Genomic DNA, 27,147 nt, shown 5'->3' with positions numbered 1-27,147 from the left:
TGACCAGTTTTGAAAAGTTTTGTTTGCAACGTTTAAGAAATGCGCCCACAAAAACTATTGTGAGAACTAAACTTTAAGGCTATGAACTTGCTATAGCCACAAACTCTCGCAGTGTAAATAGTTACACCAGTGGCACCACCACCAGGGCCAGCCTGTTTAGGGGCTTGGCTCGTCTGCAACCGGGGGGGGGCCCGTCCGTAGAAAAGGGCCTTGGCTCACCTGCGACCAGAGAGCACGCCTGTTTATGGGGCCTTGGCTCACCACCACAAAGAGGGTACCTGGTCAGCACCAACTGTGGAGGCCGCCTCTGCATCCTGCCAGAAGAGGCTGACGGCGCGGATCCACCAGGCCAGGTATACCCTGAAACCACCAGCCCATGAAAGCCGCCTCTACATCCTGCCAGAAGTGGCTGAAGTCGCGGCCAACGGGAGAGGAAGCTTGGAGGAAAGGTCTGGGGAAACGGATGGCCCAGACCTGGTTACCAACAGGACCGGTGACCTGCCTCCTGAGAGGGTTTTGGGTGGGTTAACGGACTTGTGGGTGGAGGGTGGTGATGTCTGATACCTGGTGCTTTTAAATGTTTTACATGTCTTAATGTTTTTATGCATTTTAAAATGTTGTCTTGCAGCCCGAGGACGTGCTGGTGATAACTAAGGGGGAATGTGGCGCCCCTGACCTGGTCAGGCACCACTGAGTACTGCACCCATGCTGGGGACAGTACAATACAGGTAATCCAGAAGGCTGACAGGGGTGTGGAACACAGGCGCATAGTGATCAGGTCTCACACATGTACCCATGAGAGGACCCCTGGGGATCCCAGGAGGGGGCAAAGCCTATACCTCCACTGGAATAGTGGTAGGGGGTTAAAAAGCCTCCATCTCCTCTCAAGGGGTGTGGTGGAGAGTCTGGTTGCTAGGTGGCGTAGGCAAGAACAGGAGAGGAGGAGCAGTGAGTCAGTTAGAGCGGAGAACTCCAGAGGGCTCAGTGAGGAGCAGACCTGTGGGGCTGATGCTGTCTAACAGCGCCCGCGCAGTGACTACAGACGGGGGAGAATGGTCAACTAGAAGTGCTGCCTGAAAGCCAGCTTCAGCTAGCGAGTGCAACGGAGTGGGAAGTAAGGAGACTTCTAGAGAGCACCAGGCCCAACCGGGCGGCAGATCCCGAAGCGAGGATAGATTCACCTTTCCCTGCTAAACCTGCCGGTGTGGGGCTCTTACAGCCCACACCACAACAACCAAAAGCCGCAGCCACGTAACCGCAAGTAGGGCCCATAGGTCACAGGAGGCAAGAGGCTGGAGTGGCCTGGCCCGGGGAACAAGCACACGGCAACACAAGAAGGGGAGAGAGGCTTGGAGCATCTTCCCTGGGTGACCCCCATAGGGACTCAAAGTCGGGGTCACCCCAAACCACCAAGGGCTAAGGAAGGCGAGTTTGTAGTCACCCTCATACAGTCAGCCGGAAGGATACCTGGTTCCCACCTGGTTCATCCCAGCTACGCCCGGGTTACTCACCCTGCCACCTGAAGTGAGTAAAAACCCTGAAAGACACTCTGCCTGTGTGTGGTCATTCTGCGACTTGTGGTACTACAGCTTTACAAAGGGCCCTGGGGCTTGCCTCACTCTCAGGAGGCCACTACACCCGACTGCACCCACCATCAGCCCCAGGCGTCCTCTAACCTGCAGTGGCGGTCCCCTCTGACCGCAAATACTGAGAGTGGCGTCACGATCAAAAACTGAAGATTCCCTACCTGTGACCAGCACCAGCTACGTGGAGTCCCTGAAGGTATGCACTGATACAACACCGGTGGGGCTTCACAATGGCACAGCACAGGAGCAACAGACACACACACAGAGTGATGGCACAGCACAGGGCCGACACATACACACAGAATGATGGCACAGCACAGGGGAAAAACAGACTCATAGCACAACACATGGGCACCACACACACTGATGGCACAGCACAGTGGCAACAGACACACACACACGCACAGTGATGGCACAGCACAGGAGCAACAGACACACACACAGTGATGGCACAGCACATGGGCAAAACACACACACTGATAAAACACACAAACACTGATAGCACAGAACATGGGCAAAAATATACACACTGATGGCACAGCACATGGGCAACACACACACTGATGGCAAAGCACAGGGGAAACTGAGACACACATACAGTGATGGCACAGCACAGGGCCGACACATACACACAGAACGATGGCACAGCACAGGGGCAAAACAGACACATAGCACAGCACATGGGCACCACACACACTGATGGCACAGCAAAGTGGCAACAGACACACACACACACAGTGATGGCACAGCACAGGAGCAACAGACACACACACAGTGATGGCACAGCACAGGGCCGACACATACACACAGAATGATGGCACAGCACAGGGGAAAAACAGACACATAGCACAACACATGGGCACCACACACACTGATGGCACAGCACAGTGGCAACAGACACACACACACGCACAGTGATGGCACAGCACAGGAGCAACAAACACACACACAGTGATGGCACAGCAAAGGAGCAACAGATACACACACAGAGTGATGGCCCAGCACAGGGCCGACACATACACACAGAATGATGGCACAGCACAGGGGAAAAACAGACACATAGCACAACACATGGGCACCACACACACTGATGGCACAGCACAGTGGCAACAGACACACACACACGCACAGTGATGGCACAGCACAGGAGCAACAGACACACACACAGTGATGGCACAGCACATGGGCAAAACACACACACTGATAAAACACACACACAAACACTGATAGCACAGAACATGGGCAAAAATATACACACACACACTGATGGCACAGCACATGGGTAACACAAACACACTGATGGCACAGCACATGGGCAACACACACACTGATGGCAAAGCACAGGGGCAACTGAGACACACATACAGTGATGGCACAGCACATGGCCGACACACACACAGAACGATGGCACAGCACAGGGGCAAAACAGACACATAGCACAGCACATGAGCACCACACACACTGATGGCACAGCACAGTGGCAACAGACACACACACACACACACAGTGATGGCACAGCACAGGAGCAACAGACACACACACAGTGATGGCACAGCACAGGAGAAACAGACACACACACAGTGATGGAACAGCACAGGGATGACACACACAAACACATACACAGAGTGATGGCACAGACCAGGGGCAACACAAACACACACAGAGTGATGGCACAGCACAGGGATGACACACACAAACACATACACAGAGTGATGGCACAGACCAGGGGCAACACGCACACACACACACCCAGAGTGATGGCACAGCACAGGGGCAACAGACACACACACAGAGTGATGGCACAGCACCGGAGCAACAGACACACACACAGTCATGGCACAGAGCAGGAGCAACAGACACACACACACAGTGATGGCACAGCACAGGAGCAACAGACACACACACAGAGTGATGGCACAGCACATGGGCAAAACACACACACTGATAAAACACACACACAAACACTGATAGCACAGCACATGGGCAAAAATATACACACACACACTGATGGCACAGCACATGGGTAACACACACACACTGATGGCACAGCACAGGGGCAACAGACACACACTCACACACAGAGTGATGGCAAAGCACAGGGGCAACTGAGACACACATACAGTGATGGCACAGCACAGGGCTGACACATACACACAGAATGATGGCACAGCACAGGGGCAAAACAGACACACACAAGCACAGTGATGACACAGCACAGGAGCAACAGACACATACACAGTGATGGCACAGCACAGGAGCAACAGACACACACACAGTGATGGCACAGCACAGGAGCAACAGACACACACACAGTGATGGCACAGCACAGGGATGACACACACAAACACATACACAGAGTGATGGCACAGACCAGGGGCAACACACACAGAGTGATGGCACAGCACAGGGGCAACAGACACACACACACAGAGTGATGGCACAGCACATGGGCAAAACACACACACACTGATAAAACACACACACAAACACTGATAGCACAGCACATGGACAAAAATATACACACACACACTGATGGCACAGCACATGGGTAACACAAACACACTGATGGCACAGCACATAGGCAACACACACACACTGATGGCACAGGACAGGGACAACAGAAACACACACACAGAGTGATGGCAAAGCACAGGGGCAACTGAGACACACATACAGTGAGGGCACAGCACAGGGGTAAAAGAAACACACACACACACACTTATGGCAAAGCACATGGACAAAACAAATACAAACACTGATGCCACAGCACACGGGCAAAATACACACAGTGATGGCACAACACAGGGGGAACAGACACACACACAAAGTGATGGCACAGCACAGAGGCAACAGACACACACAGTGATGGCACAGCACAGGGCCGACACATACACACAGAATGATGGCACAGCACAGGGGAAAATCAGACACATAGCACAACACATGGGCACCACACACACTGATGGCACAGCACAGTGGCAACAGACACACACACACACGCACAGTGATGGCACAGCACAGGAGCAACAGACACACACAGTGATGGCACAGCACAGGAGCAACAGACACACACACACAGAGTGATGGCAAAGCACATGGGCAAAACACACACACTGATAAAACACACACACAAACACTGATGGCACAGAACATGGGCAAAAATATACACACACACACTGATGGCACAGCACATGGGTAACACAAACACACTGATGGCACAGCATATGGGCAACACACACACACTGATGGCAAAGCACAGGGGCAACTGAGACACACATACAGTGATGGCACAGCACAGTGCCGACACATACACACAGAATGATGGCACAGCCCAGGGGCAACAGACACATGCACACAACACAATGATGGTACAGCACAGGGCAGTTTTTCTGTAGTGTTAAGGGCAGACATTTGTACATCATAATAGTCACCTGCTCCTGTGCTGTGATAGATGATGATAGTGGCTCCGGCCTTCCTGTTGCATGCACTTCCTGTCACTCCTCCTGGCTGCTCCTTCTCTCCTCTGCTTTTTCTTTCTATTCCTTCTGTTCTCCGTTGATCACTCATTGTTTTTCTGCTCTCTGTTTGCTTTTCTCTCTTTTCTGTGGTCTCTACCCCTACTCCACTCCAGCAATGTTTTCCTTTTCATCATTTCATTCTCCCGCGCTGTACTGAACAAGTTCAGCCCCCTTTCCTTCTTGGCTGTTCTCCTCCTGGCATCTCTAACACCTCTCTGATTGGAGGAAGAAGCTGTCTGGCCACTCCCTCCTCTTCAGCACAGGCCGCGCACAGTGTGCAGTGTGGGCGCGTCTGCATCTCTGCTTTGGCCAGCCTGCAGCAATACAAGCAGTGCCGGCACCCAGTGGCGTTAACAGCTGCGTGGTGACGGCCCGGGGGCATGATGCATGAAAGTGAAAACACACACACTGCAGGTAGCCGCCCCGGGCCCCTCCTTCTCGCAAGCCCCGTAGCCGTGGCGTGGTTTGCCTCTATTGACGGTACGCTACTTGACGGCACACATGTTACTGAGGGGCGCTACACGTGTTCCTGAGAGGCAGCACACGTGTTATTGAGAGGCCAGCATACAAGCTACTAGGAGCCAGTGGGGGGCATACAAGTTACTGAGAGTAGCTTACATGTTTAATGGGGGGTACAAGTTACTGGGGGGGGACATACACATTACTGGGGGCCATCATACAAGTTACTAAGGGCCAGTGGGGGCTTACAAGTTATTGGGGCCACATACAAGTTACTGGGGCACTGGGTGGACCTGGGGGCAGATACAAATTACTGGAAGGGCTTGTTCGTGGAGGGACCATACACATTATTGGTGGCCAGCATTCAAGTTACTGGGGCCTGGGGAGGGACATACAAGTTACTGGGGGGCTTACATGTTTCTGGGTGGGGATACAAGTTACTGGGGGGAGATACATATTACTGGGGGCCAGGCCAGCATACAAGTTACTGTCTGGGGCCCTGGGGGGACATACAAGTTACTTCGGGGCCCTGGAGGGGACATACACATTACTGGGGGCTGGCATAAAAGTTACTAGGGGCCAGTGGGGGGCATAGAAAAGTTACTGGGGGGCCAAACAAGTTACTGGAGCCCTGGGGGGACATAGACATTACTGGGGGCCAGCATAAAAGTTACTAGGGGCCAGTGGGGGGCATAGAAAAGTTACTGGGGGCCAAACAAGTTACTTGGGGCCCGGGGGGGGGGCATATAAGTTACTTAGGGGAGTATATATGCATTATGAATTTATCTCTGCTCTAGCCAGGCGCTATACACAGTGTGCAGAATTATTAGGCAAGTTGTATTTTAGAGGATTTTTTTTATTATTGATCAACAACTATGTTCTCAATCAACCCAAAAGACTCATAAATATCAAAGCTTAATATTTTTGGAAGTTGCAGTGTTTTTTTTTTTAGATTTGGCTATCTTTGGAGGGTATCTGTTTGTGCAGGTAACTATAAGACTATGTCCGCACTTTGCGTCGCCCTAGTTGCTTTAGCCAAAGTTGCTTTTCACCATACAATCGCGGTAAATACGCATGTGTTTTTACCGTGTTTTATCCGCGTTTTTAGTGCTTTTTACATGCTTTTTCATTGCGTTTAGACAGATGCGTTTTGAAGATTAAGACACTGCTAAATAAAGTTTAAACCGTCAAACACAATGAAAAAAAGGGGAAAAAAAAGAAAACAAAATTATTGAAATCATAACGAAAATAGTTATATTTCATATACAGTTAGGTCCAGAAATATTTGGACAGTGACACAAGTTTTGTTATTTTAGCTGTTTACAAAAACATGTTCAGAAATACAATTATATATATAATATGGGCTGAAAGTGCACACTCCCAGCTGCAATATGAGAGTTTTCACATCTAAATCGGAGAAAGGGTTTAGGAATCATAGTTCTGTAATGCATAGCCTCCTCTTTTTCAAGGGACCAAAAGTAATTGGACAAGGGACTCTAAGGGCTGCAATTAACTCTGAAAGCGTCTCCCTCGTTAACCTGTAATCAATGAAGTAGTTAAAAGGTCTGGGGTTGATTACAGGTGTGTGGTTTTGCATTTGGAAGCTGTTGCTGTGACCAGACAACATGCGGTCTAAGGAACTCTCAATTGAGGTGAAGCAGAACATCCTGAGGCTGAAAAAAAAAGAAAAAATCCATCAGAGAGATAGCAGACATGCTTGGAGTAGCAAAATCAACAGTCGGGTACATTCTGAGAAAAAAGGAATTGACTGGTGAGCTTGGGAACTCAAAAAGGTCTGGGCGTCCACGGATGACAACAGTGGTGGATGATCGCCGCATACTTTCTTTGGTGAAGAAGAACCCGTTCACAACATCAACTGAAGTCCAGAACACTCTCAGTGAAGTAGGTGTATCTGTCTCTAAGTCAACAGTAAAGAGAAGACTCCATGAAAGTAAATACAAAGGGTTCACATCTAGATGCAAACCATTCATCAATTCCAAAAATGGACAGGCCAGAGTTAAATTTGCTGAAAAACATCTCATGAAGCCAGCTCAGTTCTGGAAAAGTATTCTATGGACAGATGAGACAAAGATCAACCTGTACAAGAATGATGGGAAGAAAAAAATTTGGAGAAGAAAGGGAACGGCACATGATCCAAGGCACACCACATCCTCTGTAAAACATGGTGGAGGCAACGTGATGGCATGGGCATGCATGGCTTTCAATGGCACTGGGTCACTTGTGTTTATTGATGACATAACAGCAGACAAGAGTAGCCGGATGAATTCTGAAGTGTACCGGGATATACTTTCAGCCCAGATTCAGCCAAATGCCGCAAAGTTGATCGGACGGCGCTTCATAGTACAGATGGACAATGACCCCAAGCATACAGCCAAAGCTACCCAGGAGTTCATAAGTGCAAAAAAGTGGAACATTCTGCAATATCCAAGTCAATCACCAGATCTTAACCCAATTGAGCATGCATTTCACTTGCTCAAATCCAGACTTAAGACGGAAAGACCCACAAACAAGCAAGACCTGAAGGCTGCGGCTGTAAAGGCCTGGCAAAGCATTAAGAAGGAGGAAACGCAGCATTTGGTGATGTCCATGGGTTCCAGACTTAAGGCAGTGATTGCCTCCAAAGGATTCGCAACAAAATATTGAAAATAAAAATATTTTGTTTGGGTTTGGTTTATTTGTCCAATTACTTTTGACCTCCTAAAATGTGGAGTGTTTGTAAAGAAATGTGTACAATTCCTCCAATTTCTATCAGATATTTTTGTTCAAACCTTCAAATTAAACGTTACAATCTGCACTTGAATTCTGTTGTAGAGATTTCATTTCAAATCCAATGTGGTGGCATGCAGAGCCCAACTCGCGAAAATTGTGTCACTGTCCAAATATTTCTGGACCTAACTGTAATTATAGCGGTTTTATACTACAGTCATGGCCAAAAGTTTTGAGAATGCTACAAATATTAATTTTTACAAAGTCTACTGCTTAAGTTTTTCTAATGGCAATTTGCATATACTCCAGAATGTCATAAAGAGTGATCAGCTTAACAGCAATTACTTGCAAAGTCAATATTTGCTAAGAAAATGAACTTTAACCCCCAAAACACATTTCAACATCATTGCATTCCTGCCTTAAAAGGAGCAGCTAACATTGTTTTAGTGATTGTTCCATTAACACAGGTGTGGGTATTGATGAGGACAGGGCTGGCGATCAATCAGTCATGATTAAGTAAGAATGACACCACTGGACACTTTAAAAGGAGGCTGGTGCTTGGTATCATTGTTTCTCTTCAGTTAACCATGGTTATTTCTAAAGAAACATGTGCAGCCATCATTGCTCTGCACAAAAATGGCCTAACTGGGAAGAGTATCGCAGCTACAAAGATTGCACCTCATTCAACAATCTATCGCATCATCAAGAACTTCAAGGAGAGAGCTTCCATTGTTGCCAAAAAGGCTCCAGGGTGCCCAAGAAGGACCAGCAAACGCCAGGACCGTATCTTAAAACTGTTTGAGCTGCGGGATCGGACTACCAGCAGTGCCGAGCTAGCTCAGCAATGGCAGCAGGCTGGTGTGAGTGCTTCTGCACGCACTGTGAGTTGGAGACTGCTTGAGCAAGGCCTGGTTTCAAGGAGGGCAGCAAAGAAGCCACTTCTCTCCAGAAAAAACATCAGGGACCGACTGATATTCTGCAAAAGGTACAGGGAGTGGACTGCTGAGGACTGGGGTAAAGTCATTTTCTCAGATGAATCCCCTTTTTGATTGTTTGGAACATCTGGAAAACAGCTTATTAGGAGAAGAAGAGGTGAGCGCTACCACCAGTCTTGTCTCATGCCAACTATTAAGCATCCTGAAACGATTCATGTGTGGGGTTGCTTCTCAGCCAAGGGAATCGGCTCACTCACAGTCTTGCCTAAAAACACAGCCATGAATAAAGAATGGAACCAGAATGTCCTCCAAGAGTAACTTCTCCCAACTGTCCAAGAGCAGTTTGGCGCCCAACAATGCCTATTCCAGCATGATGGAGCACCTTGCTATAAAGTAAAGGTGATCACTAAATGGCTCATGGAACAAAACAGAGATTTTGGGTCCATGGCCTGGAAACTCCCCAGATCTTAATCCCATTGAGAACTTGCGGGCAATCATCAAGAGACGGGTGGACAAACAAAAACCACCAAATTCTGGCAAAATGCAAGCATTGCGTATGCAAGAATGGACAGCTATCAGTCAGGATTTGATCCAGAAGTTGATTGAGAGCATGCCAGGGAGAATTGCAGAAGTCCTGAAGAAGAAGGGTCAACACTGCAAATATTGAATTGCTGCATTAACTCATTCTAACTGTCAATATAACCTTTTGGTACTCATAATATGATTGCAATTATATTTCTGTATGTGATGTAAACATCAGACAAACACAATTAAAAACCAGAGGGCAACAGATCATGTGAAAATATAATTTTGGTGTCATTCTCAAAATGTTTGACCATGACTGTATTTTTCGCAAAAATAGCAATAAAATAATATTTTTCATTAATTTAATTGTCGGACTATGTGTGTGCGCAAACGGACATATCATTTCATTATTTTGATGTCAGGAAAGCATGCGTTTATGTATTCCAAAATGCATCCTTTCTGCAGCCAAAAAGCATGTAAAACGCTGGAATTTTGATGTTGCTTGCTTTTTACAACTTCTCATTGACTTCAATGTTAGCAAAATACAGCCCATATGGCAAAAACAATTGACATGCTGCTTCTTTGAACGGAGAGTTTTTGCCCAAAATTATGCAAATTAAACGCTGCATTTGAAAACGCAAAGTGCGGACAGGAAATCCCCATCTCCCATAAACTTTGCTTGAAAATCAAAACGCATGCATTTTGGCATGAAAACGCTGCAGTTCAAAATGGACCTAAAAAGCAGCTGAAACGCAGGTGGAAACAGAAAGTGCAGACATAGCCTTAGAGCTTTATTGGCCAGCCACGCTGTGGAGTAGTTGGATGCATGTGATGGAGCATTGTCCTGCATGAAAATCATGTTTTTCTTGAAGGATACCGACTTCTTCCTGTACCACTGCTTGAAGAAGTTGTCTTCCAGAAACTGGCGGTAGTTCTGAGAGTTGAGCTTCACTCCATCCTCAACCCGAAAAGGTCGCACAAGATGTTCTTTGATGATACCAGCCCATACCAGTACCCCACCACCACCTTGCTGGCGTCTGAGTTGGAGTGGAGCTCTCTACCCTTTACTGATCCAGCCTCTGGCCCATCCATCTGGCCCATCAAGAGTTACTCTCATTTCATCAGTCCATAAAACCTTTGAAAATCAGTCTTAAGATATTTGGCCTAGTCTTGACGTTTTATCTTATGTTTCTTGTTCAAAGGTGGTTATTTTTTAGCCTTCCTTACCTTGGTCATGTCCCTGAGTATGGCACACCTTGTGCTTTTTGATACTCCAGTAACGTTGCAGCTCTGAAATATGGCCAAACTGGTGGCAAATGGCATCTTGGCAGCTTCACGCTTGATTTTGCTCAATTCATGGGCAGTTATTTTGCGCCTTTTTTGCCCAACATGCTTCTTGCGACCCTGTTGGCTATTTGCCATGTAACGCTTGATTGTTCGGTGATCACGCTTCAAAAGTTTGGCAATTTGAAGACTGCTGCATCCCTCTGCAAGACATCTCACAATTTTGGACTTTTCAGAGCCCGTCAAATCTCTCTTCTGACCCATTTTGCCAAAGGAAAGGAAGTTGCCTAATAATTAAGCACACCTTATATAGGGTGTTGATGTCATTACATCAAACCCCTTCTCACTACAGAGATGCATATCACCTGATTTACTTAATTTGTAGTTGGCTCTCAAGCCTATACAGCTTGGAGTGGGACAACATGTATAAAAAGTATCATGTGATCAAAATACCCATTTGCATAATAATTCTGCACACAGTGTACATCTACCAGGACTCCGGGAGTGCAGTAAATAGACTATTACTGGAGTGTCTGCTGAAGAACAGTAGGAACTCAGTGCAGTTTGCTGTCTGTGCTCGTTGATCCAGTCCTGATTTTGTGTGTGGCTGTGTGGCAATCTGAGTCTCTCTGCTGATGGATGGGTGCCATGTCTGACGGTGCAGAGCCACTCCCGAACAGTACAAGCAAACACCAATGGCTGCTGCCTGCATCTGAAGCTCCCCTCTCTGGCTGCAAAGCTACGTCAGCCAGGGGGGCATGTCATTGACATACAAGTTCAGCCAGAGAAGCAATAGAGCAGGAGGGGTTTCTGCGACTGCCAGCGCTGAAGTGACAGCCTGGCTGGCTGCCTGCACCTGGATTGAATGATCATCATGAAACTAAAATGAGTGCCCCCTCAGCTCACGGACCCCCTAGCGTCACAGGCTCCGTAGCAGTGGCGTGGTCTGCCTCTATTGACGGTATGCAACTGCTGGTACTGTGTTCCGCTGGTTCATTAACAAGGGGCCTGAAGCTTGCCTCGTCCTAGGGTCCAGGTACCCTGCCTGTGCACAGCCTCTGGACCAGATTCCCTTTGTCGGTAACGGCAGGCTACAACCCTGCCCTAGTCCACTCCAGGTTTCCGAGACTGGATCTCCATCGCCTGTGGCCCTACACTGCCGTATGCCACCTAGTCGGTTCTCCCATGGTCCAAGGGCTCCAACCCTGACCACACTGCAGACTCCTCAATGTTTGACTCCGTCTGCTCTCCTCCAACTCCGTACTCCACTCAACTCCAGGCTTGGACTGTAACTGAAGACTCTCAAAAACTCTGAAAAACTTAAAACTGACTGGTTCCCACCCCTTGTCCCCTCTAGACCCCTAGGTGGGCGTTTCCATCCGCCTTGTCCCGCCCACTTGTGTGTCCTGGCTGTCATAGGGGGGGGCGACTAGGCTTTGTGGCTGATGTTCCTGTGTGTGAGATGTGGTGTTAATTACCAAGGAGGAGGCCATTCCTGTACCCCTTCGTGGGGGGGTACAGTCCTCTTTGACTACCTGGTTTTGCCAGAGCGTCACACTCCCCTTTGCTAAAACACAGCCCGTCCGCGGGCTGTCCGACACCGGTGTTTATTTTTTTTTTTAGCAAATGAAAAAGGTAAAACATAACATTTTAACAGTAAAAACCTCCGAACATTTCTTCCCTTTATGGGAGGCACACAGCTTAAACGTTATGCTAATGATGACCATCTACCCTTTTTCCTTTTTCCCACCACCCAAAACACCTGTAACCACGCTCGGTGCCACCGCTAGTCACAGGTGTCACACCGTCCCAGGTTCCTGTGGGTGTCCTTGTTAGTGTCCGGGCAAAGTTCCACACCCTGTATCACCCCAAAGGGTCCCTAAGACCGGAACCCTTTGGCCTGGAGGGTAGTCATTGGTTTCCGTGGTGACTGGGCATCGGCCGACTCCACCACAGGCCCTTCCTCCAACCGACCTGTGCAGCGGGTGCCGCCTCCTGGCAGTGAGGTAACACGAAGGTAGATGGGGGTTATTTACAAGACCCAAGAAAGTTTTTGGGGTGGTTTCGCCAGTCCTGAAACCATGGTCCAATTTAATGGTTAACCGGGTAAACATTTTAAACAACTGTAGAGAAAGATAGCCGGGAACCGCTACCTCACTTCTTTTCATGAAGGTGACGGTGGGAGGCGAGGCATGGTGTCTCATCAACCACGACTCATTTTTCAACATCTAGGGCAAACCACCCTCGCTGTCCGCAATGCCGGGTGTAGCTCACCATGTCCCCGGGCTCCAGATCATGGTCTGGGTGGCCGGTTTGCAGGTGAGGGGCCACATCCCTCCGGGACACAAATATCTCAGAGTCCAGTCCCGGCTCGTAGACGAAACCCCATCCTTTCTGGGGGTCAAAGTAATGGACCTGTCCTCGGTATGTCGGGTCCCGGACCCGGAAAGTGGCTTGCCGCAGGTGGTCTTTCTCTTTGTAGGTGCGGGCCAGCACCTCAGCCTTGCATTTCTCGCAAGCGGCAATTTCCTCACGTAGCTGCCGTTGCTGCTGCTCCCAATACGGGGCACGGGTTTCGTGCTCTGCCTCCTGCTTGGGAGCCCTTGGCACCAGCTACGAGAGGCATCTCGTACTGCCGTGGGTCCCAGTGCTCAATGGCCTGCTCCGCCTCTCTGCAGGTGCATTCCCGCTGTCCTGCAGCCGGGATGCGGCATTTGGGAGTGGCTGGCACTACTGCCAGGGTAGACTCTGAGTCAGGTTCTGCCTTCGGTGCGGCCGGGCGGACTGCCAGAGCCGACGCCATCACTGTTGCGGCCGGGCGGACTGTCGGGCTGATGTCATCACTGTTGCGGCTGGGCGGACTGCCGAGGCCGGGGATGACATCGGGGTTGTGGCCTGGCTCGGGGCCGGATGAGATGTCGTCAGGGTTGCGGCCTGGCTCGGGGCAGAGACGGGTGCCGGACCGGTGGTGCTGGTAAGGCCCAAGGTTCCAGCGGCTGCGTCCTCCCTGTTAGATAGAACGGGTTCCGCTGCCAGAGCTCGGGGTAGCAGGTCGATCGGGGCACTGGCCGCAGACACGGGCACAGAGGGAGGCGACATGGTGGACGGGGTCAGGCCGGACCCCTCAGCCGGGACGGCCGGTTCCTGGGGAACATAGGGGCGTGGGTCACTGCTTACTAGAGTTGAGCGCGGTTCGCGGTTCGAGGTTCTCCAGTTCTAGGCTCGAGTGATTTTGGGGCCTGTTCTAGATCGAACTAGAACTTGAGCTTTTTGCAAAAGCTCAATAGTTCTAGAAACGTTCGAGAACGGTTCTAGCAGCAAAAAAACAGCTAATTCCTAGCTGGCTTTCCGCTGTAATAGTGTAAGTCACTCTGTGACTCACACTATTATGACATTTCAGTGTATAGTGTGCGGGAACAGCGCCTTCAGATCACTGCTGTTTGTATAATGGCGATCGCCATTTTTTTTTTTTTTCCTTGTCTTCCTTCCCTAAGCGCGTCTTGTGGGGCGGGCCAGCATGTCAGCCAATCCCAGACACACACACAGCTAAGTGGACTTTTAGCCAGAGAAGCAACGGCATGTGTGATAGGATGTCCATGTCACATGTCCCTGTATTATAAAACCGGACATTTTCCTCCAGGACGCCATTATCTCTTCTGCGTCCTTGGTGTCAGACATCACTTGGGCAGCTCCGTCTTTTGTCCTATCGCTGATACAGCTGTATGCGCTCCATACACAGCGCTGGACAGCTTAGGGATAGCACTTTCTATCAGTCCTTTTAAGGGCTCGTACGGGCAGGGTCAGAGTTAAGGTGACAGGTCCTGAAAACAGCGACAGCGTCTGTGTAGCAAAGGTCAGGGATTTCCTCCCTGCATTTCCCCATTAGGAGGGAATAGAAAGGCAGGCTTCCTTTCCTCTACCCAGAGCCCCACAATCCTGGCACTGTACCCTCCTGTCCTCTGCACACTCCAACTCATTATAACTAAGCCATTATACTAGCAAACACTCAGTGTACCTAGTGGCATCCTAAACGTGGCTATTGGACTGTTGTCTAGTCACACTAGTGCAAAGACATTTGCAGCACCTCTGCCTGCATTGCACACTCCAACTCATTATAACTAAGCCATTATACTAGCAAACACTCAGTGTACCTAGTGGCATCCTAAACGTGGCTATTGGACTGTTGTCTAGTCACACTAGTGCAAAGACATTTGCAGCACCTCTGCCTGCATTGCACACTCCAACTCATTATAACTAAGCCATTATACTAGCAAACACTCAGTGTACCTACTGGCATCCTAAACGTGGCTATTGGACTGTTGTCTAGTCACACTAGTGCAAAGACATTTGCAGCACCTCTGCCTGCATTGCACACTCCTACTCATTATAACTAAGCCATTATACTAGCAAACACTCAGTGTACCTAGTGGCATCCTAAACGTGGCTATTGGACTGTTGTCTAGTCACACTAGTGGAAAGACATTTGCAGCACCTCTGCCTGCATTGCACACTCCAACTCATTATAACTAAGCCATTATACTAGCAAACACTCAGTGTACCTAGTGGCATCCTAAACGTGGCTATTGGACTTTGCTATAGTCCCACTAGTGCAAAGACATTTGCAGCACCTCTACCTGCATTGCACACTCCAACTCATTATAACTAAGCCATTATACTAGCAAACACTCAGTGTACCTAGTTGCATCCTAAACGTGGCTATTGGACTGTTGTCTAGTCACACTAGTGCAAAGACATTTGCAGCACCTCTGCCTGCATTGCACACTCCAACTCATTATAACTAAGCCATTATACTAGCAAACACTCAGTGTACCTAGTGGCATCCTAAACGTGGCTATTGGACTTTGCTATAGTCCCACTAGTGCAAAGACATTTGCAGCACCTCTACCTGCATTGCGCACTCCAACTCATTATAACTAAGCCATTATACTAGCAAACACTCAGTGTACCTAGTGGCATCCTAAACGTGGCTATTGGACTGTTGTCTAGTCACACTAGTGCAAAGACATTTGCAGCACCTCTGCCTGCATTGCACACTCCAACTCATTATAACTAAGCCATTATACTAGCAAACACTCAGTGTACCTAGTGGCATCCTAAACGTGGCTATTGGACTTTGCTATAGTCCCACTAGTGCAAAGACATTTGCAGCACCTCTACCTGCATTGCACACTCCAACTCATTATAACTAAGCCATTATACTAGCAAACACTCAGTGTACCTAGTGGCATCCTAAACGTGGCTATTGGACTGTTGTCTAGTCACACTAGTGCAAAGACATTTGCAGCACCTCTGCCTGCATTGCACACTCCAACTCATTATAACTAAGCCATTATACTAGCAAACACTCAGTGTACCTAGTGGCATCCTAAACGTGGCTATTGGACTGTTGTCTAGTCACACTAGTGCAAAGACATTTGCAGCACCTCTGCCTACATTGCACACTCCAACTCATTATAACTAAGCCATTATACTAGCAAACACTCAATGTACCTAGTGGCATCCTAAACGTGGCTATTGGACTTTGCTATAGTCCCACTAGTGCAAAGACATTTGCAGCACCTCTACCTGCATTGCACACTCCAACTCATTATAACTAAGCCATTATACTAGCAAACACTCAGTGTACCTAGTGGCATCCTAAACGTGGCTATTGGACTGTTGTCTAGTCACACTAGTGCAATGACATTTGCAGCACCTCTGCCTGCATTGCACACTCCAACTCATTATAACTAAGCCATTATGCTAGAAAACACTCAGTGTACCTAGTGGCATCCTAAACGTGGCTATTGGACTGTTGTCTAGTCACACTAGTGCAAAGACATTTGCAGCACCTCTGCCTGCATTGCACACTCCAACTCATTATAACTAAGCCATTATACTAGCAAACACTCAGTGTACCGAGTGGCATCCTAAACGTGGCTATTGGACTGTTGTCTAGTCACACTAGTGCAAAGACATTTGCAGCACCTCTGCCTGCATTGCACACTCCAACTCATTATAACTAAGCCATTATACAAGCAAACACTCAGTGTACCTAGTGGCATCCTAAACGTGGCTATTGGACTTTGCTCTAGTCCCACTAGTGCAAAGACAATTGCAGCACCTCTACCTGCATTGCACACTCCAACTCATTATAACTAAGGCTAGTTTCACACTACGTCTTTTTAACATCCGTTGAAAACGTTATTTTAGCGGAAGTACGGATCCTGTTTTTATCAATGAAAACGCACCCAAACGCAAGTCAACGTTCCGTTATTTTACTGGATCCGTCAACGGATCCAGCAAAATAACGGACCGTTGACTTGCGTTTGGGTGCGTTTACATGCGTTTTTTTGTCAAATTTGAACGGATCCGTTTTTTTTCACCAACACCCACAAAGTGTATATACATTGTTCTACTGGTCTCTAGATCAGATATTTCTTGCTAGCACGCTGAGAGAATGTCTGACATTGTGGATTTCAATATGAATCTGGATATGGATATTGCCCTGTGTCTATTGCGCGCTCGAGCGGTGGAAAAGGAGCGACTCAGAAAATGGGCACAGAGACGTCGGCGCTATTGGCTGCATCCACTGAATGCACGTCGTCCGACACAAGGTGCATTCTCTTCTTTGTACCCAGATCTCTGCAAGCACCCAGACAAGTTTATGGACTACTGCCGCATGTCTAAACCTACTTTTGATGAACTTTTGCAACGCGTGCAAAGTTTAATTACAAAACAGGACACCCATTTACGAAGGTCAATTTCTGCAGAGCATCGTCTTATGTTGACTTTAAGGTATGGCATTTCCATATTATTGCATGTCGTGTATTGTTACCAGCACATAAGTTTTGTTTCCATATTTGTTCTAATAGATTGAGAGCTGTGTTGTTGTTTTTTAAACTCTTAACAACCCATGACGTACCCATGACGTACTGGGTACGTCATGGATCGTGTGCCGTTAATCCCCGCCCCCTGCTGTTGTCAGGCGGTGGCTATCCACGCACATATCAGCTGTTTTCAACTGACATGTGTGCATGCTAGCCGCGGGTGGAAGCGCTTCCACCCGCGGCCATTAACCCCTTACATTTTGCTTCCAAAATCTGACAGCAATATGTATATGCGTGCCGCCATGACTGTTACGTACCCCGCCCGATTTATTTATTTATGTATTTATTTTTCCTTCTTTAACATAGATTCTTAGCAACCGGAGAAAGTTTATCTTCACTACACTTCCAGTTTAGAGTGGGGATATCAACGGCATCGGGAATTGTGAAGGAGACCTGTCATGCTTTGTGGGAAGTGCTACAGCCCGAATTCATCCCCCATCCAACCACGGAGCAATGGCTGTCAATCTCAGAGAAGTTTATGGAAGTCTGTCAATTTCCGAACTGTCTTGGTGCGGTTGATGGAAAACATATCAGGATTTTAAAACCATCTGGCAGTGGGTCACAATTTTATAACTATAAAAAATATTTTTCCATAGTATTAATGGCAATAGTGGATGCCCAATATCAATTTGTTGCTGTGGACATTGGAGCATACGGCCGCTCCAATGACTCACAGGTCTTCAAGCAGTCTGCAATGGGCCGCCGTTTATACAGTAATGATTTCAATTTTCCACCACCAAGACCCCTTCCTGACACATCTGAACCACCACTGCCGTTCGTATTGGTTGGCGATGAAGCATTTCAAATGTGTGAAAATCTTCTGAAACCGTACTCCAGCCGTGGCCTCAATCAAGCGAAAAGGATTTTCAATTACCGGCTAACGAGGGCACGAAGGATGGTGGAATGCGCATTTGGTATGATGACTGGAAAGTGGCGCATTCTGACAACAGCCATTCAACTAAAAACAGATACGGTGGATGATGTTGTTAAAGCGTGCGTAGTTCTCCACAACTACGTATTAAGTAAAGAAAGGCTGGTTATGGACCCTGCTGATGTTGAACTCACTCTTGACGATTATGCCAATGTTGGCCTTCGTACAACGTCCGCTGTATGCGCAATGAGGGATCAGTTTGCAACTTACTTTATGTCTGATGCCGGTCGAGTGGCATGGCAGGATGAATATGTGTGAAGGTCTGGTCTTTTATTGAAAGTTTAACTCCCTCCATCCTTGCTGTAACATGTTTGCTATATTATTTTATGTTGTTGACAATTTTGAAAATTTGGTTCGTTTGACCTTAAGTTACATGGCCCCTCACAATTTTTTACTGTTTGTTTTATTTTACCTAAATAAATACACCTTTTCATTTTATCTGCATCGCTTGGATTGCTTTGTTTACTAGGGTGGACAAGTAGGGAACTTTGAATTTCTTATCTTGATTTAACATTTGTAGAATCACTGTATGCTAAAACCTCAGTGTGTGTTGAGAAAATTGACAATGTCTTATCATCTATTGTGGTTCTTGAGAGATATTTGCTAAGTATATACACAGAATTAGGGGTGCTTCACACACAGCGAGGTCGCTGCCGAGATCGCTGCTGAGTCACGCTTTTTGTGACGCAGCAGTGACCTCATTAGCGATCTCGCTGTGTGTGACACTGAGCAGCGATCTGGCCCCTGCTGCGAGATCGCTGCTCGTTACACACAGCCCTGGTTCGTTTTCTTCAAAGCCGCTCTCCCGCTGTGACACACAGATCGCTGTGTGTGACAGCGAGAGAGCGACAAATGAAGCGAGCAGGGAGCAGGAGCCGGCGTCTGACAGCTGAGGTAAGCTTGTAACCAAGATAAACATCGGGTAACCAAGGTGGTTACCCGATATTTACCTTAGTTACCAGCCTCCGCAGCTCTCACGCTGCCTGTGCTGCCGGCTCCGGCTCTCTTCACATGTAGCTGCTGTACACATCGGGTTAATTAACCCGATGTGTACAGCAGCTAGGAGAGCAAGGAGCCAGCGCTAAGCAGTGTGCGCGGCTCCTTGCTCTCTGCACATGTAGCTGCATTACACATCGGGTTAATTAACCCGATGTGTACAGCAGCTAGGAGAGCAAGGAGCCAGCGCTCAGTGTGCGCGGCTCCCTGCTCCCTGCACACACAGCTAAGCGGTGTGCGCTGGTAACTAATGTAAACATCGGGTAACCATACCCGATGTTTACCTTAGTTACCAGTCTCCGCAGCTTCCAGACGGCGGCTCCGTGCAAGCGCAGCGTCGCTTGCACGTCGCTGCTGGCTGGGGGCTGTTCACTGGTCGCTGGTGAGATCTGCCTGTTTGACAGCTCACCAGCGACCATGTAGCGATGCAGCAGCGATCCTGACCAGGTCAGATCGCTGGTCGGATCGCTGCTGCATCGCTAAGTGAGAAGGTACCCTTACTCTTCTTTCCCAAAAAAGGTAGCCATGGCAGGTTTTTGAGTGGGGATGGTGCAAAGCCATAACAAAGAAAATAACACATGGGGAAAGGCGTGTTGATGGCTGCCTACAGCTCTTTATGGCTCAAAACCACGGCGGTACTCCAGCTGCTTAACACTAGAACTACTGAGGTAGTCATTTTGACTAATTCGCACTATGTATTCATGTAGTCAAAAATAAGTTAGTAGTTTTAGTGTTAAGCCTATGTCACATGTAGCGACGTAGCAGCTATCACAATGACGATATGACCTTATCAGAATCGCTGATGCGTCATTACATGGTCGCTGGTGAACTGTCAAACAGGCAGATATCACCAGTGACCAACCCACAGCCAGCATCAACGCGTTGAAGCGATGCTGCGCTTTGTAACTAAGGTAAATATCAGTTAACCAAGCACATGGTTACCCGTAGCGTACACCGCTCTCATGCTGGCAGTGCCGGCTCCCTGCACACGTAGCCAGAGTACAGATCGGGTAAATAAGCACAGCGGTTTGCTTATTAACCCGATGTGTAGTCTGGCTACGAGTGCAGGTAGCCAGCGTAAAGCGTTGTGCTCTGGTACCAAGTTAAAAATCAGGTAAACATGTGCTTGGTTACCCGATCAGAAATAGAATCGCACAAAAAAACTGTAAAGTATCATCCAACAGAAACACATACAATGTAGCTTGAGACACACACACACACACACACTTTGTAGATGCATACACACAGACACGTAACCTATTGGAAAGGTAAATATAATACTTGAATTTCGACCATCATAAAAAAACAATTTTGTATGGTACAACAAACAATATTTTATTAAACAGATTTTCAAATTTTATAGGCTGGTGAAATGGTGGTGCCGGGCAGAGGTAGAACTACTTTCACTTGTTGGTGTACTCGTCGGACTCATTCCCATTGTTTCATTTGCCGGACTGACCTCTCTGGGTATGGGGGTATGTAGGGTCTGGTCATGTGCGGTGTGAGTGGATGACAAAGGGGAAGGGGTAGGAATTATATTTCTGATTTCGGTGAGGAAACTTTGTGCTAAATCCGGATGTTGCGTGGAAGGTGCTTGTGGGGTGCTTGAGTGCAAATGTGGGGAGGTAAAGATGGAAGCAGAGGCACAAGTCGTGGCAGGGGAAGGAACACATGTAGGATGAAGGGTTACAGATGGTGATGGCAGTTGGGATAATCCTGGGTACTGTTGGGATGTGGCAGGGTATGATTGAGATTGGTGATGGATTGGTTGGCTTGAAAGTTGAAAATTTTGGGCGGGGGGCTGGTAACGTTGGGAGGGTGGTGGATAAGGTGGGTCAGGAGGCTGGTAAGGTTGGGGTGGTGGCTGATAACGTTGGGAGGGTGGTGGATAAGGTTGGGCAAGGGTCTGGTAAGGTGCGGCAGGTGCCTGGAAAGGTTGGGAGGGAGGATGCCGATTAATTTCCTGCGCTAGAGATTGCTGACAGGCATGCATAATATTCAATTGGCTATCGCTAGGTAAGCTTTCCATATGCCGTAGTACAGTCAAAAAGAACAAATTGTTGACTGATTTGTTAGCATCTGACTCAAGTTTTCCCAAACGATCATTGATCTCTCTGAAGCTTCTTTGTGTTTCAGCAAAGCCAGCTGTAATTTTTTCAGTTTGGAACTTCAGATAATCTAGGAAAACTGAGCTCATGTGCGAAAACTCAGGCATAAGGCTCCTATCTACAGTCCTATGGCGTTGACGAAATGACATGAAACTTGGTCTACCACTTTGATCAGCGCCAGAGGCCTGTGATAGGGGAAAGTTCACGCTAGGACCTGCCAATTGAATATCTTCAGCCTGACAGTAATCTCCAGCGGGGACGTGTGGTTGGGAGGATTGGGAGGATGAGGGGTTACCAGAGAGGTCAGAGTTGGCAACGTCTTCAGATGGGCGGGTGGCGGTTGCTTCGGGGACCGATACAGGAGGGATTTCACGAGATGGATGAGATGTACTTCCAGTGGTGCTGTGGGGTGTTAAAAACAAAAAAAATTATTACATGATTTTGAAAGCATTGACCTGTTTGAGAAAAAAAAAAAGTTACATAAGGCAACACTTTTTGTAATCCTAATTTTTCAGCTTACCTGCGTGACGCCAGCGATGGTCTTAAAAAACTTAGCGCATTGTAATGTTTGTACCGATGACGGCGCCCGGCAGAACCACTGGGAGCCCTCATTTCGTCATTGAAATCCCTCTTGTATCGATCCCTAATAGACCGCCACCGTGTGATCACTTTCTCGCCTGTAAAACAAAACAAAAGAGCAAAAATTTTTAAATGTCAAAAACCAATGCGCACAACAGCCCTATTCCAAAAAATTTTTTGACAAGCTATTGACATTTACACATTTTAAAAGTGGAATACTTACGAAACAAATACTGCGTCTTTTCATCCATGGACTCCCATGTATCCATCAGAGATCTGCTAACCTCATCCCACAATCCGCGCGTGAGTACTGCATCCCAGTGGTGGTGGTGGGCTGTGTTCCACAAGGCAGGACGTGCCTCGACTTCGCAAATCAGCAGGTCCCCATCTATAAAAGCGTCAAATTCTTGGTCATCTCCTTGGGGCCTGCTGCTGCGTCGTGAAACCTGAAATCGCCCATAAAAAAAAATATTTGTACAAATGAACACAAGCACTCATACAATTCAGATGTAATGCAAATGTAGCATTTCCTTTCAAAAACAATCAAAAATTACTTACACCGCCCATGCCGCCACGGCGCCTAAACCCACGACGGTGGGATGAGGTTGCTGGACCAGTGCGACGTGCTGCAGCATCGGGTTCCTGAAAAAACATTTATATTACTTTGGAGATAATGAGTCCTGTAGGATACTGTTTGATGAACGCTGATCAACTTACAGCGGAAGAGTGCTCGACCACCATCGGTCCACTCTCAACATCCTCAACCGGTTCCACTGCCATCGGAACCTGTAAGAGAAGACATATCATAATTAATGATCCTGGAAAATATTACTCTCAGATGCTGTACCAATTTGTCATTCAAAGTTTACGTACATTAATTGACGGGGATGAGGGCTCACTTGGCAGGGATGTGGGGGCTCCTGCACCATCTCTCTGTGACATATTGCAGCTGTAAATGCAAAAACACATGACATTAAAAACCCTTGGGTGCTTGATAAACAGGTAGATATTGGGGCCACAATGTTAATACTCACAGATTTGAAGGAGGTCACAGATGGCGGTCACAGTGTCACCAACGTCTCCGGTGTGCGGAACTGCCTGTTCTTTTGGTGGCCTTGGGAGGTCACAGCAGCTGTAAATGCAAAAACACATGACATTAAAAACCCTTGGGTGCTTGATAAACAGGTAGATATTGGGGCCACAATGTTAATACTCACAGATTTGAAGGAGGTCACAGATGGCGGTCACAGTGTCACCAACGTCTCCGGTGTGCGGAACTGCCTGTTCTTTTGGTGGCCTTGGGAGGTCACAGCAGCTGTAAATGCAAAAACACATGACATTAAAAACCCTTGGGTGCTTGATAAACAGGTAGATATTGGGGCCACAATGTTAATACTCACAGATTTGAAGGAGGTCACAGATGGCGGTCACAGTGTCACCAACGTCTCCGGTGTGCGGAACTGCCTGTTCTTTTGGTGGCCTTGGGAGGTCACAGCAGCTGTAAATGCAAAAACACATGACATTAAAAACCCTTGGGTGCTTGATAAACAGGTAGATATTGGGGCCACAATGTTAATACTCACAGATTTGAAGGAGGTCACAGATGGCGGTCACAGTGTCACCAACGTCTCCGGTGTGCGGAACTGCCTGTTCTTTTGGTGGCCTTGGGAGGTCACAGCAGCTGTAAATGCAAAAACACATGACATTACAACTCCTGTGAGAACAAACAAGAAAAAGAATATTTAAATACATATTGAAAATCTACACAAGTCAGAAAATAGTGTCTGTTGGCCCCCGTCAGATGAAAACCATGATTAACAAATAGTATTGCTATATCTAAGATTTATCACACCAAAAAATATATACAGGTTGAAGTCACAGTGGAGTCCACAAAAGATAGGACCCAAAAATGCAGACTCATAATTATCAAGACTATGTGTAAAATTGCAAGATTTGCTGCAAGTCTGTATTGTGACTGCAAAAAATGGAGTTTTTTAGGAAAGATCAGAGCCAAAGATCCACTCACGTGGAACATAAAATGCTGCAGCAACAGTACACACACCTAAACCCAGTCACAGGTTGCACTCACATATTTTAAGGGGGGTCAAGACTGCAAGACTGTCTGGTCTGTTGGGGTCTTGGCTGGTCACAGCAGCTATAAATGTATGAAGAAATATTGTTCAGCATTGAACAAAAACATGCAAGCAGGGCATAAAATGCAAAATATGGCTATACTTACAAGGTGCAAGCTCTGTGGTCTTCTGGCTATGGTGAGAAAATGGTGGCTTGTCCAGGCTGGTCAAGGGAACTATATGCATTGAGATACATTGTTTGCTACTTTCTGGGCATGCTCAGTACAAAAGCAGGATCCTGTTACAACGCAACTGAACGCATTCTGCTAGGCAGGATCCAGCACTCATTGAAATGCATTGCAGCTCGCGGCGCAATGTGAAGGATCCTGTGAGATGCGTTATTTTAACAAAGCTAAAAAACGCTACAAGTCGCGTTTTTGAAACATGTTAAAATAACGCAAAAGTACGGATCCTGTGTCTAACGGACGCAAACGCATGCGAACGCAGGTGGACGCGAGTCCATTGAAAATGCATTGAAGTGAAAACGGATTTGCACAGGATCCGTACTTCCGCTAAAATAACGTTTTCAACGGATGTTAAAAAGACGTAGTGTGAAACCAGCCTAAGCCATTATACTAGCAAACACTCAGTGTACCTAGTGGCATCCTAAACGTGGCTATTGGACTGTTGTCTAGTCACACTAGTGCAAAGACATTTGCAGCACCTCTGCCTGCATTGCACACTCCAACTCATTATAACTAAGCCATTATACTAGCAAACACTCAGTGTACCTAGTGGCATCCTAAACGTGGCTATTGGACTGTTGTCTAGTCACACTAGTGCAAAGACATTTGCAGCACCTCTGCCTGCATTGCACACTCCAACTCATTATAACCAAGCCATTATACTAGCAAACACTCAGTGTACCTAGTGGCATCCTAAACGTGGCTATTGGACTTTGCTATAGTCCCACTAGTGCAAAGACATTTGCAGCACCTCTACCTGCATTGCACACTCCAACTCATTATAACTAAGCCATTATACTAGCAAACACTCAGTGTACCTAGTGGCATCCTAAACGTGGCTATTGGACTGTTGTCTAGTCACACTAGTGCAAAGACATTTGCAGCACCTCTGCCTGCATTGCACACTCCAACTCATTATAACTAAGCCATCATACTAGCAAACACTCAGTGTACCTAGTGGCATCCGAAACGTGGCTATTGGACTTTGCTATAGTCCCACTAGTGCAAAGACATTTGCAGCACCTCTGCCTGCATTGCACACTCCAACTCATTATAACTAAGCCATTATACTAGCAATTTTTGCTGCAAGTTTAAGGGCCGTAGTTGCATTGTCAGGGATATTTATTCTTTATTATTCTGCTGTTAATAAAGCTAGACCACCACTGCAATATACACCACCTCTCAATTTTTACTACCACATTTTCAGTGCACAATCTTGTCACAATCAACATGAGTGGCAAAATGACAGATGCTGGTGAAAAGGGGAAGAGGCATGGTGGAAAAGGCAAAAAAGGTTTTGTCCGTGGGGAAGGTGGCAAAGCTCCATTATCATCTGCTGAAGATAGAGCATCTAACAGCAAAAGTAAGATGTCTACTACTTACCGTGGACAATCCGATGTGCTCCCTTTTTTACGGACACGAACAACAGGAACAAAGGTAGATGATGGCCAAAAAAGGAAAATGCTTGAATGGATCTCAAGTGGTCCAACAAGTGCCCTCTCAGCCTCTTCAAGTACCACATCCAAAAAACACCAGTCCTCTGAGTTGTCATCCCAATCAAACTTGCTTTCTCCCAGCTCTGAAGTCTCCATCAGCCCTGCACAGTATGGTGGAACTGAGATGGCTGAGTCTGCAGAGCTGTTCAGTCACACTATAGCCTGGGAATCAGAGGTCTGCTCCCAAGCTACAGTGAGTACAGAACAGGAAATGGTCTGCAGTGATGCCCAGAACCTTTGTGACTCTGATTCAGGCCGTGAGGACCAAGTTTCTGAGCATAATGTTAACCCTTTGTCACAAACTGTAACACCTGTGGTTATAGACAATGAGGAACATACTGATGAAGATGAGACGCAGATACCCGATTGGGATGACAACTTAAATATTCGGTCAGAGCAAGAAGAGGCTCGGTCTGAGGGGGAGGGGAGTGCAAACACAACAATTGATGATGAAGTTCTAGATCCCACCTACTGTCAACCCACAGTCAGGCACTCGAGGAGGTCAACAGAGGTGGTGGAGGAGGATGCAACTGATGACGAAGTTACCTTGCGCCTTCCTGGACAGAGTCGGAGTACTGGTAGCACGTCTACAACTGCATCCTCAGCCACCACTCTGCCTCTGAGCATTATTCGGGGTGGATCAACAGGTCGCATGGCCTCTAAGCCTTGCCTAGCCTGGTCCTTTTTTGACATAGAAAAAGATCGCCCAAATTATGTGATCTGTAAAATTTGTCAAGGTTCTCTTAGTAGAGGTCAAAACCTCAGCAGTTTGACAACTTCTTCCATGAATCGTCAC

The 27,147-nt window shown here is 47.4% G+C and overlaps 1 protein-coding gene and 1 long non-coding RNA gene across 2 annotated transcripts; both read right to left on the bottom strand.

Moving 5' to 3' along the window:
- Window positions 1–22,077: 22,077 nt before the first annotated feature.
- Window positions 22,078–23,847, bottom strand: LOC142254374 (uncharacterized). The gene is made up of 8 exons (XM_075325419.1): window positions 23,756–23,847; window positions 23,573–23,670; window positions 23,412–23,487; window positions 23,256–23,324; window positions 23,097–23,180; window positions 22,762–22,984; window positions 22,480–22,636; window positions 22,078–22,144 (listed from the first exon to the last, which is right to left on the bottom strand). Exons 3-8 carry the CDS (start codon window positions 23,478–23,480, stop codon window positions 22,078–22,080), a joined length of 669 nt encoding a protein of 222 aa, XP_075181534.1. The 5' UTR covers window positions 23,481–23,487; window positions 23,573–23,670; window positions 23,756–23,847.
- A 109-nt stretch (window positions 23,848–23,956) lies between these two features.
- LOC142254909 (uncharacterized) lies at window positions 23,957–24,695 on the bottom strand. The gene is made up of 3 exons (XR_012727326.1): window positions 24,628–24,695; window positions 24,122–24,219; window positions 23,957–24,036 (listed from the first exon to the last, which is right to left on the bottom strand). It is a non-coding gene; the product is annotated as an uncharacterized LOC142254909 (long non-coding RNA).
- Between the last annotated feature and the right edge of the window lie 2,452 nt (window positions 24,696–27,147).

This window comes from Anomaloglossus baeobatrachus, chromosome 10 (genome assembly GCF_048569485.1).
Source record: "Anomaloglossus baeobatrachus isolate aAnoBae1 chromosome 10, aAnoBae1.hap1, whole genome shotgun sequence".
Taxonomy (NCBI): domain Eukaryota; kingdom Metazoa; phylum Chordata; class Amphibia; order Anura; family Aromobatidae; genus Anomaloglossus; species Anomaloglossus baeobatrachus.
Note: the sequence above shows the minus strand (reverse complement) of the source record. Positions and strands in the feature narration are given on the sequence as shown.